This window comes from Nyctibius grandis, chromosome 7 (genome assembly GCF_013368605.1).
Source record: "Nyctibius grandis isolate bNycGra1 chromosome 7, bNycGra1.pri, whole genome shotgun sequence".
Classification (NCBI taxonomy): Eukaryota; Metazoa; Chordata; class Aves; order Nyctibiiformes; family Nyctibiidae; genus Nyctibius; species Nyctibius grandis.
The window spans coordinates 13,403,156-13,421,444 of NC_090664.1; the positions used below are offsets into that span (position 1 = coordinate 13,403,156).

The 18,289-nt window shown below is 39.0% G+C and overlaps 1 protein-coding gene across 1 annotated transcript in view; it reads right to left on the reverse strand.

The window, feature by feature from the left end:
• RBMS3 (RNA binding motif single stranded interacting protein 3) overlaps nucleotides 1-18,289 on the reverse strand; it is a 740,391-nt gene that overhangs the window by 615,766 nt on the left and 106,336 nt on the right. Inside the window, 1 exon segment of the mRNA XM_068404577.1 lies at nucleotides 11,807-11,875. Within this exon segment, the coding sequence (XP_068260678.1) occupies nucleotides 11,807-11,875 (69 nt within the window).

The following is an 18,289-nucleotide window of genomic DNA, read 5'->3' on the forward strand; positions in this document are numbered from 1 at the left end:
TATTCTTCAATTTTCTCCTTGTATGGTCTATTTTCAGTACCATACAGCTAGATTTCCACTGAGACCATAACATCATCTGTTTATGTATTCCATCAAGTGTTCCCAAGACCTACTTCAATTGTTTTTCTAAGTGTAGGGCCTCTGCTGTAGGTCCTCAAATAAAGTGCATGCAATATTGATCAAAGTCCTGCTCACACTCCATGCGAGTTTCAATATATTCCTATTAGATGGATACAAGCAGAACTTGATCTTTATCAGGAAAAGCAAGCACTGTACTGCAGGAGAGAATTGAGCTCAGTTGTTCAAAGTGGCTCAGAGTTTTGTCTAGTCTTCGGAGACCCATCTAAAAGTCACTAGGAGGATTAACAACATTTTTCCCCCCACTCCTTACAGTTAGACATGGTTATGGAGGCACACAGCACGATTTTGCTTACTTTTTTCACTGCCCACAAATGTAAACCATGAAAAGAAAGTCTGTGTGCCTTAAGTCTAAGACATATTATCATATTTTGCCAGATTAGAATTTTCCTCCACAAGTCTTGGATGGGTAAGTTAGCAACCTGCACACAATATTCTAGTTTTCCCTTCTTAATTTTGCAACTATCCAATTAACATCTGCATTCTAACCTGTGCATGAAGGGGGATTCAAATCAATCTCAGCCATTGATGCACTGTCACTCATTCATCACAGTTCAGATGCTTTCCCCATTTGAGCACCATTCACACTTAATAGCAAAAGAAACCAACAAAACTGACACTAGTGTCAAGTTCTTCTTACATTGCTGATCACAAATTTATGTTTCCACTGAAGACTATAGGACTTCTGTTTTCACTATTTCAGCCTTTTCAATAGCTTGTTTGTGGCTTTTCCTTCATTTTTGAAGGTTTAATTCAAGTTTGTGCTCCTGTGCAAATTTTCCCTTGCCACATTAATAATTACCTTTCACATCCACTACAGCTGAAACAAGAAATACAGTGGATTTATGACAAAATCTAAGCCAAGTTTATACAAAATTGCATTATCTAGCTCTTGGCCTATATTATCCCTATTTCAGCTTCTTTCTTAGAAAAACTGAATATTTCGTTTAGACTGGAATTAGGGTCCTGGCCTCCAACATCAGGTATTACTGTAAATTATTTGTAGGCCCTTGGCTTTTTTAACAATCCCATCACCCAAACATGTGAAACATTGGTGCTTATTGAAATAATCCCAGTCAAAGCTGATAGCCCACTTCATAGATAGGGTGATGGTGACTCTCCAGAATGTTCTCAGACACTGGCAGAACTGCAGGGTACTAAAGATAATCATCACAGACCTTGGAAACAAAACACTTCAGTAGGATACCAAACTATGGATGAGGTAGTGTAATGCAAGCTTTGGTGAATTTGAAGAAGCTAACTAGTTTCTGCTAGGAGCATATCAAGAAATTCTCAAAGAATTTCCCTCTAAGTCTAAAAGCTGGTCATCAGGATGACACAGGATCTCTAGATATGCTGGGGGAACTATCACCCTGAACCTCACGTTGAATTCAACTGCCAATACAAAAGTCTCATTTTCTTTCTAGCACCACATTGACGTGCTTCAGAAAACTTCCACCATTGCTTAGCATTAACCAGTCAGTGATTCACCGTTAACAGAGAATGGCAAAAAAAAAAAGCTGTCATTTCCCCAGAAGTACAGTTTGATTTCAAATGTCAACATAGCTTGATTGAGCAAAAAAGGAACACTCATACAATCATGATCTTAATTCAGTAGGCAACAAGTCTGTACCCTGAGGACTAGTAAGCATCCCAGTATAACTGAATTTTACCAGTGTTCAATGACTATTCAAGCTTAGGTACATCCATGTAGTGGACAGCAGAGCTCACAAACTGCTGAAGTAAAACTGAAATATTGAGATCTTCAATTAATGAAAGAATCTTAGCCAAGACCAGCTCCAAGATTAGACAAAGAGACTCTAGAAAGAGTCCACATTCAGAAAACAACCTGGGACAAAAAGACTAACTTTGAAGACAGAAAATATCTGTTCACTGACTTTGAGATAAACCGAACTGTATCTATTGAAGAACTGGTCCATATATTCAAGAGGTATTTTCCATCTCCAGCTTTTATGACTCATACATAGATCCCAATTTCATTGTTACAGGGTAAATACATTTTAAATTAGACTATATAAAGAAGTTCTAAAGTTGCCGTGATAGTTGTAGCAAAATGCCTTGTCATTTCTCATCACAAAGCATAACCTATCTTTATAACCAAATTAGCTTTTTCAGCTATTCCCCCAAATGTAGCCTGCAGAACCGTTTTTGTTGATTCACCAATTGTTTCTTTCAGATTTGCATGGTTAATTATCAAACAAAATTATCACCATTTAGATTACTAAAACAATCAATCAGCCAGCTTTGTTCTCTTGCTTGTGAAAGATAGGAAAGGTGAAAAGTTTTAGAGAACTTTTTGTGAGGAGCTTGTTTAGAAAGGCAGAGAAACAATTCTGTGCCATCAACCCTGGCCTGACCATCTTCCCTAGACATGCCTCCAAGCCCAGACCTGCCTCTGGACACAGCTTGATGCCAGCTGTTTCTCCTCTGAAGGTCAGCCCTATCCCTCAGCTAATGTTTACTCTGGAAAATCATCAACCACTTTGTTAGTGCAGCTGATGGTGGATCCAGCCATGGTCTCTTGGTTGCATTTCCTTTCCAGGTTTAAGACTTCAGGAATATGAAAGATGAGAGGCACAAAGAGCAGAGTCCATCTGTTACTTTGAAATAATGAGGGGGAGGGGGCAAAAGTCTCCTAAAAATAACTTAAACTCTTCTGCTACCACCTATCTTCCAATCTTTAAAAACATTGGAACACTGAAGAAAGTGGGGAGTACACGGTAGTACACATGTAGGCTGCAGCTTGTCATACTAATTATCTTTTGCATCAAATTGATTGCATTAACCAGAAATAGATTTTTTTAAATTCTGCTATGAACTGTTCATTCCAAGAACAATTAAATCTAAAGTAAGAAGAATCATGACTAATTGCTGACAAGTGTTAAAACATCATCTGCCAGCAACTTCTTTTTCTTTTAAGATGTCACAGCAAAGTCAAAACCAAGAAGTCTACAATAGAAGATATCAAATGACACATTTAATAGAACATGAGGCAAGATGTTTGTGTGTAAAATCCTTTGTCAATCTTTGCTATTAGGCAACACACACACATCAGCAATGTTACAGAGTAATGGAAAGACCCCACTGTAAGATTATGTACTGCTTCAAACAATATTATCTGAAGTTTATCTGACAAGATCTGAACCTTGAGAAAAGTCAGGAATAATGTTGCTAGATGCAGCAAGGAGACAGTTTCCTTAGAAGACTCAGATTTAAAGAGTTCTGAATTCAATCAATCCAATATAGAATTTTGTTAGAATTCAACTGTGTAGCTGTGTGAACAACAAAACTAATTAAGCCTGATAGTGAATGTACGTGTGTCTTGTGGCTGATTGACTTTAATTGAATTATTCCTTAAGCTCTGGGGTGAGGCTCATCCCTTCACCAGAACATTCTGCACAGGAGAGAAAGTTTTACCTCGTTCTTGAAAAAGCACAGACACTAACAACTGAGTCTTTTGCCCCATTGTTAGGAAATCCATAACATCATTCTCCCCCATGAATTGCCCAAGGGCTAGTGAAGGGTGATCTCATGCTTTCCTTTGGTGTGGCATTTACCAGCCTCTCTCCTCTGCTGTGCTCTTACAATTCACAGAGAAACTTTACATCTTTGGAAGGTTCAAGAAACTTGCACCCTTCCCTTTCTTTACCAAATTTGGTCCAAATAGGCCAAGTTATAGGGAGCAGTCAGCATTCACAGACAGAGTATCAATAAGCTTCATTCACTAAAAAACAGGCAAAAGAGTTATGGGAGGAACATTCCAGGAAAGTTCTCAAATTGACTCTCTGGCAGTTTTGAAGTAAGGTATACAAAAGAGGTAGCGCAGCTTTCAGTGATAATACAAGATGTGAACCAGGGAAAATTTTGGCTTCTTTAGTTTAAAATTAATAGAACCCTATTGGTTTCAGTCTTTTTATATTTTTATAAAAATTCTCCTTCTAGAAAAAAATAGTTGCAGTGACAAAATAAGTGCAGCTGGTCAGACACCTTTTGGAAATGTTTCACGTCTAAGGAAGTCATCACAACAGCTGGTACTTCCCCCTCAACTCCAGCACACACTTCTCTATGCAAACTTGAACACACCGAGAAGACACTTAGCATAAAACACTCATTTGGTATCTGTCATCAAAAATAATTACATAACAAGTGAATAGAGTAAAAAAGTTAGCTGGTCTAGGAAAAAATCTATTATGGCAGCTGTTTAAGAAACATCTTTTGGAACAAAAGGCTTTTTTTCTCCTGTATGCTGATATTTAAGATTAGCCAGGCTATATATGGAATCTTCTGACCTCAGACTTGAAAGGCAACAAAATACCAATGGTATCTCTGATTTTGACTAATGATGAAAAAGGAAACCCATTATATTTTCCTCTTACACTTGTAGAAGAGGAAACAATACTGTGTCTTAGAAAAGTCCTCTTATGTTTCCATAACCATCACACCTAAAGTTTCAGGTTTCAATACCATCATCAGGAGAAAGTTCTAATCTTTGAATGATCAGGTCATTGCTGATACAGCATACATACAGGAAATTGAGGGGAAAGGAAAACCATTAAACAGACCAATTAAACAGAGAGGCACCTGGTTTAAAAAAAATGTTGTAACAATACATTAGACAAAAAGGGCTTGAGAAATTTATCATAATTAGTTTACCAAGACTTATGTCATCTTAGGTCAACCAGTTGACTTAGATTAACTTCTACACAGCATGTACTCTCCAGACTTTAGAGTACTGTAATACTAAACTCATGTAGCTGTTGTCTAATGGGAACTAATTCCCAAATCCCATGTTTGGCGAGGGATATATACATATCCTTCGCACAGACTCATCTAGAAGGACCAGTTATATAGATTGCAGAGCACAGTTAACCGCATTTTGTCATTTATGCTTCATGGGTTAGTGTAAGCCCTGCTTTTAAATATAAGTTTTAGTTTCTTTCTTAAGATGCACAACTGCTAACATAGTACTGCAAGACGAAGACTACTGATGCTAACATATACAAAGTGTTTCTCCACAAGCAGTAAGAGAAAGAATGGGGTTAGACTTTATCTACTGCTATCGCTTCCCTCCAGCCACAGGGTCTCATCCTGCTTGCAGCACAGAAGACAGCTTTACAGTCAGTTCAGTAGGCTGCTTGGTAATTCTGCCAACAGGTAGCATTCTTGGATGAGCAACCTTTGAATAACGCTATGTACATTCACTCATATTCTGCCACTGACCAGAAACAAACGGTTTCCTTTTTGAGTTCCCTGCTTCTTATTTTGCTTAAGAACTCCTTTGCTTTTCAAAGCTAAATTTAGGTTGTACTTCACTTGGCAACAGATAAAACAGCTCCTGAGTCTCACTTGGATGAGTTATCTTCATAAATAAATAAAAATAATAAAACAATAATATAATGCAATTAACTGAGTAGCCAGCCCAGTCTGCCACGGTCTCGTTACTTGCATAGCAGTCAGAGATTACCAGGTCTGCTCTGCCCTCACCAATGACCTTGGTGAGGTTGGGTTACATCAGCTCAGGCTGTAGATTCCCATTGCTTTAAAAAAACAGATGCCAGGTTCAATCTTCCCTTATGATGGCTTACTAAAAGCATCATGCTAGAATGCAGCATGCCCACAGATTTTACTGAGCAAGCATCAAACTTTGGAGTCAAGCAGAACCTTTAACACTGGGTTCCCAGTTGACTGGAAGAAACCAGCAACTTCTAGTAGAAATTAGCAAGTGCTACAAGAGGTGAGGCACACAAGAAAAACAGTATCTATTAGTCAGGATTGTACTTGACTTGGCTACCTATTTGTGTGGGTCGGTCTTTATTAAAAGACAAAATCCCACAAAGCTATAATGTGCATAACATGCCATATACTATGGATGTAATGAGGGCAAACTTGGAGTACTGACCACAGATATTCCTTCAGTGAACTTTGAAGTGTAATAATTCTTTTATACATCATGTCTTGTAATGATTATTTCACTAGCTAAACTTGCTTCATGAAGGCACTGTCTCAACCTCAAATTCAAGTTTAGTGAATTATCTAAGGTAAGCCTAACAGAGGCTTGTTGAAATTCAGTGAGTTCATTAAGAATTCAGTTTTTTTTCATTCCATATTTGATTTTGTTCCATGTTCAAAGATAATTTAAAAACAAATGTAACTAGAATCAAAGTGCAATGAGTTGTACAACTACAATGATGTATGGTTTAGAGGTATGTACAGTTCTGAAAAGATGTATTATGGAAAGGAGGCATTTTAGGGATTTTATACTCAAATTTATTGCAAAACTGACAAATTTCCCTCATTAACTCCGATTAAGCCCACTGAATTTTGCTGCAGTTTTTTGGTTATACGCCAAGTGCTGGGATGAGCATGGAACATATTTCTCTGGCTTGGGTTGTCTGGTCTGCTTTTGGAAAGTTGCCAGATCGCATTTGACCTTTATAAAAAGTTTTAAACCCTAGTAGTGGACTAAGTCACTCATTAGATGAGCAGGACTGGTGCAGCTCAAACCTAGGTCAACAGTGAAGGAATGTTGTTGCCATTTGACAGCTGTTCCGTGGCTTCTGGGAACATTGTTGGTGTTCTCAGTACATTTTCTAGTGGACAGGCACTTAACCTAAACTTTACTGCCACAGTTTGCAGTGCTCAGCGGAAAGGCAAACAGCTGAGTCATCATGGAGACAGTGACCTTCTCAATACTGACTTTTTTCCAAGTCAGACTTGAGGGCACTGAAGGGAAAAAACCCAAAGAAGATTCAAAACAGCTGGATACAAGAATCTTCATAGTACTTTAGAACTAGGCATATTTTTAAAAGAAAACTCACTTCACAGGAAGGGATCTTCTGAGCCATTGCTAAACAAGTGCTTCATAACCTTTATGTTCAAAGTAACATGCCAGATCCTATAAAGGAAACTCACCACTACTCATCTCCCTGCTCTTACAAGTGATAGATTCCATCTGCAGGTCCCTGTTAACTTGGATACGAGCAGGCTGCAACAATCCCAACTACTACCAGCAGTCCATACCTGGAATGGCTTCTTAAAACTAAACACTCTACTCTCATACTGAATGATTGATCACAAGGTTCTTTTTGACCTCATGCACTGTGAAGAGATTACTGAACTGACAACTGTGTATAATTATCTGCTTATCAACACATTACTGCTCCAACACATATGCAGAAAGAATACAAAGCAAAAACAAGGCAAGGGGAAAGCAAGGGACACATACACACACACACACATATAACAGGAAGCAAGCAAGAGAGCTAAGTTACATATACTGAAATCTCTGACCTTGAATTCAATGAAACCACTGTGAAAGTAAAACACTAGAGTATCACCCCTCCTAGCTTCCATCTTCTTGACTGTTATTTCCACCATCTCAATCATGAAGAAGCTTGGTACCATAAACTATCACATGGAGTGGTAGAAGAGTGGCCTATTTAAATTTAAATCCTACACTAAATTTTTTATCACACCTCCACTGTCTGTTTCAATTCCTTTAAGAAAACGGCTAACCACTTGGGTACTAAAATATAGTACTTATCTCTATGTTTAAAGAGCAGGATATTGAAGAAAAAACACATTCTGGCCTTAGTTAAGGCACTGATGCCAAGTTCAGCAATGGACAAAGCTTTGACTATCTGCAAGAAAGCAAGAAGCTTGTGTTGCCAACACCAGAGACCCAGCAGCAGTGGAGCCAGACAGAGGAAAATTATGGAAGTTTAGCTGATTCCTCCTGTCCCCGTGGCCCATTGGACACCGTTTCACTTTCTGCATTTTAACTTCATTAGCTCATAAGCTAACGTACTTGCTAATAGATATGGGGAGGGGAAAGATGCTGAAGTTGTTCTATATTATTTTTAATGGCATTTAAGACACACCAATTATTCGGCAGGGCTCATTTAGCACCTAATGCTAAACATGCATTCATATGATTTCTAGAAACGTAATATAATCTAAGCATCTTAAAGACAACCCTGCTAACAATTCTTGTGTGAGAGACCTGGAACATTTGTCACAAAGGTGCCAGCCAACAGTGGTGGACCAAATGAATGGTCCAACATGACCAGCTCCCTAGTGCGCACACGAACAAGAAAAGGACAGCCCATCTCACAGTCATTCAGAGAGGGAACGTATCACTATCTTCTGCTTTGCATATAAAGTGGATTTATTTGTGAGATCTGTTTAGGTGCAACTCACTTTTTGCCTCTCATCAACAGTAGGGACATAAGCAAGTTAGGAGGGTAGTTGTCCCATTCTTCTTTTCTAGGACACCTCACCTATCATTTCTGTTTTTCTAAGGAATAAATCAATTTTTTTTTTTTTTTCTTAATTTTTACATCTGCATTGGCTATACCACCCCAATAGTTCTTAGCACTTAGTTCTCAAGACATTACTAGTAACAAGTGAATGGTTAAACCTGCTTCTAGGGACAGCTGAGCTGCAATACCGAGTGCCTTACATCCCACCCTGCCTGTCTACCTATGATTCCTATTGAGAGACAGACTGTCCCACACGTGGATATGTCATCACTATAAGACACTCTGCCTTGGCTGCCATCCCACTCAGCAAAACCAGCATCATGTTAGAAATCAGCTACATCATCATGCCTGAAAAAGCACCACTTCCTCCTTCATTTTCATCAGCAGTAAGAGCCAGTTGCACTTCAGGAAGCACATAGAGTCTTCACAGTACCACAGAAGGACTAAGTTCACTTCAGAGCTTCTCACAAAATTGCTGAAGACTTCTTCACACATCAAGTGATGCCACTAGCCAAGAACGGGAGCATAGGCAATTTCAGCTCATTAGTGTCAGTTTGTATGTTCTCCTTGATTCCATCCCTCAAGGCAGTTTAGCACATCTGAAGGCAGTAAGGTCCAACACAGCTCTGTGGATGCCAGTTCAGAAACTGAGATTTGGGGTTGCTTCCTTGCCCACGCCCCCAATCCTTTAATTAAATAGATTAATCCCTTGGCTCCAAAAAAAAAATTATCGACCTTTTAGACTATTGGCTTCTTGTTCTGACACTGAGAAAATGAAACACTTGAATAAAGCTAGCTTGAAGCAGGTAGCAATGCCTCTTTCCCAGGGCAGTCAGAAGTAACCTCTTAATCAAGTTTTAAAGATACCTCCCCTGCAACAAGACACTTTCCCAGGCTCAAGGGGCAGGGGAAAAAAAAAAAAAAAAACAAAAAACAACCAACCTACATGTTCTCTAAACAGCTTCACATCAAAAAAGCTGAGCACACAAATTCCACATGTCCATGAGAGCAATGAGTTAATAGGAACTTATTAAAAACCTTCCCCAGATAGCATATTTAAGATAAATAAACACGCTTCAGCTTATCCAATACAAAATATAAGCATGTCTGGGTAGCACAAAGCAAAATAAGTCAGTGAAAAATGTGTTATTTTCAGCGACTCATTAACCCTACCTGCAGAACCCTTTCAGATCTCTCACCTAATGGGACCTTCAAACTCCACACAGATAGAGGAACTGAAAAAAAGAAAACTCGGGGGGAAGGAAGGAGAAAATCAATTTAACTTTTAGCATTTCTTAGATGCATCAAAGGTCTCAGTCATGTAGTTCTATTAGGTTTCCTTGTGGATTCTTGTAAGATGTATGTGGAAAAGCCATCACTGTGTTCTCTGCATGAGACTGAAGAAAATGCAGACAATATGAATTTGAACTTTAATCTTTTTCTTTCCTGGAAAGCCATCTTCAAAAAAAAAAATGTTTAAATAAGCTATATATAGATGCTGGCAAGTTGCAAGGCTGAATACAAATCTCTGATCCAATACAAATATTTTGCCACCCTCAGCTCATGTGAGTGCACAGCAGTATTCAGGTCTCCCAACCTGAACCACGGCATGGATATACATCCTCACAGTTGGTGCTGGTATTTGTAATATCCATGAGGCAAGTTTGTAAGCTTATTAAACTCAAAGCACAGAAGACAAAAAGCTCACAATAAACAAGGATGAAAGAAAAAGATTAGAGTGTAAATGACAAAGGAAGATGAGATTAAAATGTGTAGGGTACAACATAGGAGGAGGAAAATTACCACAGGCATGCTTTAATACAGTACAACACTTTCTCCTGCAGATGCTGGATGGTCTAGACATACTTACAAACAACATTCCTCGTAGTTAGTCCCTCAACTCTGTTAGCGATTTGACAGGGTTGTAACACTACGAACAATCTTTATTATGTACTTATCTTCCCCTCCTTTCTCAAGAAGGAAATCAAGTGTGTAGAGTGTGAAGTGCATTTCATGATTTGTTAGGATGATCTCCTCCTGTCTTCGGAATGCGTCTCCCATTAACATTAATGGGCAACTGCAGACATGCCAAAAGAGGGGGACAGTCTTTGCTGTTTCAGCCTTGTACATATTAGTAGTACTCCATGAACTTTTTCTTGCTCACCATCTGATCCCCTAGGATGGGGCAGAATTAGCCTTCTGCCTACATATTCTTCACTTTTACCCCCCAACAGTGAAAATTCAGTGTTCAAAAAGTGAAAAAAAAAAAAGAAAACATGGAAACCTTAGCAAGCAAAAAGAACATACTTTTAGATAGAGAGGAGGCACAAGACTCTTACAATACTTCGTGAAAGCAGAACTATTATGACTGGAAGGATGGTGAAATAGGCAGCTAACAGTCCATGAAGTATTTAGCCACCTTCTTTCCCATTGTAATTTGAATACAAATGAAATCCATAGTTTCTTTGGCTTTAGTTTTTGAGGTCAAATCTCACCTTATTAGAAATTTCCTCTCTTAGTGTATACACATCCTTCATAAAAAACAAAAATCCAGCATGTCAGATCAAGGATTTGCTCACCAGGACAGCTTAAATTTTTCACAGTGTCAAGGGTGGGCAGGGTGTTATTTTATTTGGTTTTTTGTTTTTGTTTTTAAGAGGAAGTGAAGGTAGAAGGAGGTCAGAAAGAAGCAAAAGTAGTGGGGGAAAGCAATGTTAATATGATCAATAATGAACAAACACTTGAAGAGTTTTTAAAGAGGAAGTTGCTTTAGTTGAAATACATTGTTTTTGATTACAATGCAAGCCATGTCCTTGTCTACAGTCAGAAAAGTCTTTTGGTTTTGATAAAGTAAGAGAAGTCCTGAATAACATTCAAATTCTTATTAAAAAATCATTAACAATAATATTGCTTCCTGGCTATTGCTGAACAGCCTTCCAGCTTCAGTCTAGGTTTATAACAAATCTTCCTCAAAGTTTTGGCCATCGTAACCACTTCACAACTCAGCTGTTTTAAGTAGTGGAAAAAATACTGGGGGGGCACAGCATGGGAGAACATGACTTCACACATTGCCAAAGAGCATCACACACACTTCTAGCTTAAGTGACAAGATGCAAAGGACAGGGGAATCCAGTCATAATAACCATCCCTGACAACCCACAGAGGCACCACTGCATTAGAGGAGTCACAGTTGTACAAGCCCCTCCATGAGCAGCAACTGCATCTAACAGTTTGCCACAGGATATCCTGCAACAACCTCAGAGATCAGCATGACTTAGTTGGGCTAAGGCAGGTAGATAACACCCTCAGATCCCCTCACAGATTCATTTTAAAAGGAAGTATGTGTCAACCTGAGCTTCATATCCTTTTTGACAAGGGCATATTACCTGATGGGGCTGTGAACTGGACCATCTGCTGTAGGAAGGAGCACCTGAAGTCTTGTTGGCTGTAGTTCTCTGCAAAATAAAAGAGACACGTCAAATATTCACCAACATCTCCATCATACATAGTCAGCTTCACCAGTCTCAATCATGTAAAAGCCCATAGTAAAAAACCCTAAACAAAAACCTCAAGAAACCATAAATATGATACAGTAGCATTAAAATCACAGATGAAAGTTTGCCAAATTTGCTACCAAAGCTCTGTTCAGCCTTGGACCTCAGAACCTCAATTTTCACCTCAACTTCTGCATGTCACCTAGATTGCAAACTTAAATGCTGAGCCCTAACCTAAACTAGGGCTGCAAAACACTACCCTTCAGCCAGGTAATTCGCTCAGATTAAGCAAACATGCTCTAAATTCACAGTTACTCCAGAAAGGCATCATTAAAGGGGTTTATCTGCCTGTTCTGAGAAGTTATATCTGTATTTTTCCGTAACTCGGAGTGATGTTTCATTCCGCACTTCATACTAGTTTTACAGAAGCTGTTCTTAACTCATAGAAAAGAAAGCAAAACTGTTCTTTCAGAATCACGTCACCTTACTCAAAAATGAAGCTTGGATATTTTTGGAATAGGTAACAGAAGAGATTAGTTATTTACTAACTTCTTTTTGAAGAAAAACCAGTCTTTGATTTATCCCTGTACTTTTTACCCACTTCCTTATATTTGTTTTCTGAAACACTGAGAAAAAAAAAAACATACCATGGACTTCCATATCACATGTGTCACATACAGACCTTAATAATCAAACTGCTTTTGATATCGCAGAAGAATCAACGCAATATGATGTCTAGGAGAACACCACTAATTATTTTAATACACATTATTCCCAGTTTCAAAATTATTTTATACCATGAACTTCTACACCATTTGCTCCTAGTTTAGGCTAGAGCCTAGCATAACAGAGAGCTCCTCCAAATCCACCCCTCACTTAGGTGAATTTGGTGCTTCTATAAAAGAACCCCAAAACACCACACACCACAGTCAGTAGCCAAATATCTTGCAAGTATATCACTACTATATTGTGTAAGCTCAGGTATTACAGAAACCTTGTGACAACAAGGCTATCTGTATCAGGAAGATCAGGTAGATCTGAGTTACCTTCTCATGAGATCTGAATTCAAACAGGCTTTTCAGACATGAGATACTAATTTGTCAGTACATTATGTCACCAGCAGGATACTAATAGGGGGACAGATTCATATTTGAACCATATGGACATAAATTATATTACAAAAATGCAAGTAAGACTATCCATGTGAGATTTATACAAAGAGTATACTACATTGTGGTAAGTATGAAAATAAATAGCTTATAACTTTTAACACCCAAGCGTACAGTACATTTCTATGCCAATTATAGCCACTAGGGCTTATTCATCATTACATATTCTAAAGCTGGCATGTCATTCCTACTAATGAGAAACAGCCACTGCTGTAATTGTGGTTTTGTGTTAGTCTACCAAAAAAGTGGTTATTTCACAAATTATTAGCATTAGCATATAGTGTACTTCGCTTCTACTAGGCTCCCTTAGGAAGACAGGCATTTTTAAATAAACAGGCCATGCAACACAGTAACACTTCCTTTTGATAGAAACTTCAGAAAAGACAAACTCCACACAACACTGATTTCAGCTTTATAAAAACTTACGAAAACTATCTCCATCTACTTCAGAAGAAAGACTGGTCAAACTATGAATAACAAGTTGAATAATGAGATAGCTGGAGTTTTTCTGGAAGCATCTGGAAGTTGTTTTCCAGCAAGATGCCTTTCCACAAGTACAGAATCAATCAGGTTGGAAGAGATCTCTGGGATCATCGAGTCCAACCATTGCCCTGACACCACCATGTCAACTAGACAATGGCACTAAGTGCCATGTCCAGTCTTTTCTTAAACACATCCAGAGATGGTGACTCCACCACCTCCCTGGGCAGCCCAGTACCACACACCTTTCTTAATTAATATATATAATGTATGTCTGCCTCTAGTACTGTCCAATAAAATCTGCATTCTCCTCCTGTCTGAACATATAAATAGCAGTCTTCGGTTTCATTACTTACTCTAACACCTGTTACCTCTAGTAGGTACATTTCCTCCACAGCAATAACTCTCTTTAACACTTCCACCTCAGTTTCAAGGCTATCCCAAAGAAAGATATCCCACAGACAAACTGTACTGCAATATTACAGAGAAGCAAGACAACCCTTTCCAGGCCAGACAGACAGCGGACTAATACCTCCAAAGACAGAGGCAGAAGATCATTTTTTGCCTAACTTTACAAACAAGAAAGGACCAGAGCTTCAGAAGTACTTAGAAGCTGACCTCCACCTTCCACTTTCATTAAGAGGTAGGCACTTAAAAAAAATTTTAAAATATTATTATAAAAAGTCTAAGATCAGCCCCTAGTCTCACAGGCTTTCCCCCCCCCCTCCCCCTCCATTCATAGATCAATGAGTAGGATCACTTGCATGTTCCAAGGCAATCAAAATATTAGATTATAGAACAAAGACTTGCACTGCTCACACACAGGAGCTTCTATATCAGATCATCTGAAGTATATTCTGAAAGATCTGGAAAATACTTCCATCTGAGCTTCTCTCCAAGTTCTAACAGGTAACAGGAAAAAACCTGTAGACCACATCCCCTGCTTGCCTCAGCAGTTAAAATATTTGAGGCAGGTGACTTAAAAAAAACCATGCATGAACAAACTCCAAACACACACACTCTCACTCCTATTTCACTGCAGTCAGTAGAAACTGGACAACCACCTACCTTTAGGAGTACGACCCTTCACACCTAGCAGCCAAGATCACAAGCTAGATCTCACTCTCTGCTGGGTGAATAGCTTTTGCACACAGCTTGCACCACAGAGGAGACCTCAAGGTGTTGCATTTTCACTAGGTATTTTACAAGGGAGAACCTGGGCTGCATTTAGCCCCTTAAGCCACATCCCTTTCTTGAGTTAAAATCACCTTCCTCATCACTCTCTTTTTTGAGAAAAAAGGAGCACATACACAGAACACCTAAGAACTCTCCCTCTGGCACAATGAGCACGAGCCCTGGACATAAACCCCCTCTCTGGTCTTGCAGAGCTCGCTAACAGCATCATTTGAAACATCTAAACCAAGTGGCTCTTAACTCTCCCAGGGGCCTCCAGCAAGCCCCCACTCTTAGCTAATTTGAAATCCAGCCCTCCTACCTTCCCAGCTCACTTCTGCTCCCTGCAAGCTGCCTCTAAGACATATGTAGGTACAAAAAACCCCTCCCCAACTATTAAAAACTAATTAGGATTGACTGTTCTAATTACCTGCTTGCCCAAGCTGTTCCTTATGTCCTTGCCCCTCCTCCTCATTCCCCCCACCTGTGAAGAGAGGTTAAACTCACACAGCTGCAGGTGACCACCACTCACTTTAAAAGACCAATGAACGTCTGCTGAAAACTCTAGAAAGGTAAAATAATTTTCACAGCAGACTGTACTTCTGAAAGCAATAAAACTGCCAATTGGACATGCAGGTTTGGTAACTGAGCTAGAAATTATGGTAAAAAAGAAGACAAAGAGGAAAGCTGGTGGTATGCACACTGCTGCCCAGACAACAGTCAGTATGAGAGGAGAAAATCTGATGTAGGTACAGGTACAACTCGTGCTCCAAGCACATGGTCGGACCCAAGCCTGAACATGAGGAAGGCTGATGATACATCAGGCTGCCTGCAAATCCCAGTGAGAGCAGGAAAAAAGTACTTTTCATAGCAATAAAGTGGCAGAGATAAAAGAAGAGCAAATGATGCAGTGTACGTGCAAAGCTGCTGTTCTATATGCAGTTTGCAGGAAAACTGTTTTCTCAGAAGATTCCTACTACTGAACACAGTAGATAACATAGCAAGAAGCCAGAAAAAAACTTTTAGGGAGAATACATGGAAATCTGAGTGCGGCTTAACAGGAGAGGTCATGAAAAGATACATTACTGTTTTATTCTTGGGCTAAGGCTACTAGCGACTGTACACAATACAAGCCAAGATCGTATACAGTCCATGAATAATTTCTCGTTCAGTCAAGGAGAGCTTTAATGTAAGGCCACACTTCAAAATTAGGAAAGAAAAGCAGAGCACAGAGAAAGAGTTACAAGTGTCATTACTATGACAATATTTCTAAAAGCAAAAAAGAGTATATATTCTGATAACAAAGCCAAAGTTTACTTGTTCTACAGACAAATAAACTTATAAAGCCTTCTGATGGGCACAGCAATTCATCCCATTAGCCTGGAAAAATATCTTGCGATGGGATGAATTCCTGTCTGGAAGTACCTGTCTCTTTCCATCCGCTCACTAGAGAGAGAGGCTAAGCAGACGGTTAATTGAGACAATCTAACTTTGGATGGCTAATGTTAGGTGAAATTAAATGTACCCACACTCCCTGTTCTCCTTCCTACCAAGGGACCTAGGCAATTTGTCCTCTTCTAGGGTTTAAAGGGTTATTATGGTAGCAAATTTGCTATGTAATCAGGGTTCTTTTGAACTGCCTTGTGAACTCCTACAAACTGTGTTAATCCTTCAAATGCAGCTCGCTGGTAAAGACATTGAAGTAGTGTCTTGACTTCCAGGACTTAGAATTTTTTGGCAGGGCAAAAAGAGGAGAAAAGACTTTTACTTATGAACAGAGAAAATATAATATGAAAGTAAACGGAAGATAATGCTAAACATTTAATCACATCAAAACATTTTTTTCAGAGAAAAACTACTTAAGACTTACACGATACTTCTTCGGGAATACAGTTATAGTTACATGATGTACCAATTCCTGGGCTCTTCAATTTCCTGGCCTAAAATCATGCTGGCATTCGGCAGGTATCTTATTCATCAGTTTTAGTGGAGATGTTGCTTGTTTAGAGTATAGAGTCCAGCTGTTTATGTGAAGGCTGACATTAAACTCAGGATATATTTTGCACTGTCCAATATCTAGATTACTTTTTTCTGTTATTTGTTATGGAATTTCCCTTATTTTTCCTTAAATTCAAAAACTCATTTGCTGAACAAAGTAATAGTGACATCTGACAACACTGTAAGATGTTGAGGCACTGAAGTTCTTTCTTTAAAGTTTGCTTTCTTTTTTTCATGGAGTTTTGTATATCTGTGACTTCTGCAAAGAGGAACCAGTAATGTTATGTTAAAAAGGAACAATATTCAATGGCTGCTCATTGATAGATACAGGCTTTTGGGTTCACTTGTTTATTTTATTTTGTTTCACAGCAGGATTTTATGAGGAGAAACACAAGTGAAAAATAAAGTTTTAACCTCTCATACTATAAAGGGCTGTAATGTCCTTTATGACTCTTCAGAAATAAACAGTGGGTTAAGTCCTTTTGCCACTAACTATAGCAGACTGGGGGGGAGGATGGTTTTTGAAGTATTGAGTTTTATTTCTTTTCACTGATTGAGCTTATTCTACAACAATGCAGTACAGAAGAAGACACATTATTAATTTCTATATACAAGTTAAACAGAAAAGGTGACAACTTGTCTGATTCTATCTGATCAAAAATAGTGCTTAGAGGAATTACAAAGTCTGAAATTCGAACCAGTCATATCTCTTGAAACAACATACACTTCATGCCTACATGTCAATCCATGCCTGCCTCTGGTCTGGCTCCAGACATTTTTAAGCCTTGTTGATTCTCTGTGTGGGGTAAGACCTCGCACACTTAATGATACTAAATCCTTCACAGCCTCTTCCTCACAAATGTCATCTCAACGGACCAGAGGAGTCAGCTCAGTGGAAAGGGTCCCCCTGTGCTTCCAATCTGGTATCACCCCTGGCTCCATGGGGAGACAAACCCCACTGAAGCCTGTTCATTACAGATATGCCGCTCACCCATGAAGCCATTTTCACTCCTATGCCATAAATATACACAGTTCCTTGCTCCCTTTGAAACCTCGTCCCATTTTTCAACAATACCAATACTACGCCGGAAATTCATAGCTAGTGCCGCTCTGGACATAAGACAAAACAAACAGCAAATACTTTAAAGATCCATGGTTTCTTCAATACCGTACAAGTAAAATTCATTTTCAGGTTCTCATTTCTCACAGTTAAAAATCCTCCAGGACTGCCTGGGAAACTACCTGCTTTCTCACTAGTGCTACTCTAGTGAGAGTAGCACTATGAAATTCCAGAGAGATGGATTTTTTTTTGTCAGAAAAATGAATACAGAAAAAGTTGATAATTATATTAATAACAGGAACATAATTACATTACAGCTACGCAGAAGTTTCTACCACTCAACGGCAAACATTGCTGATCTTGGGGTTAGGACGCAAAATTAAATGTAGTGGTGTTGACAGCAGTGGAATGACGGTACATGGCGTGACAGTATGGTCTTCTCTTCCACGCAAAGGGCGTATGATGCATTCTTCAGCTAGCTTGGCAGCTGAGTGA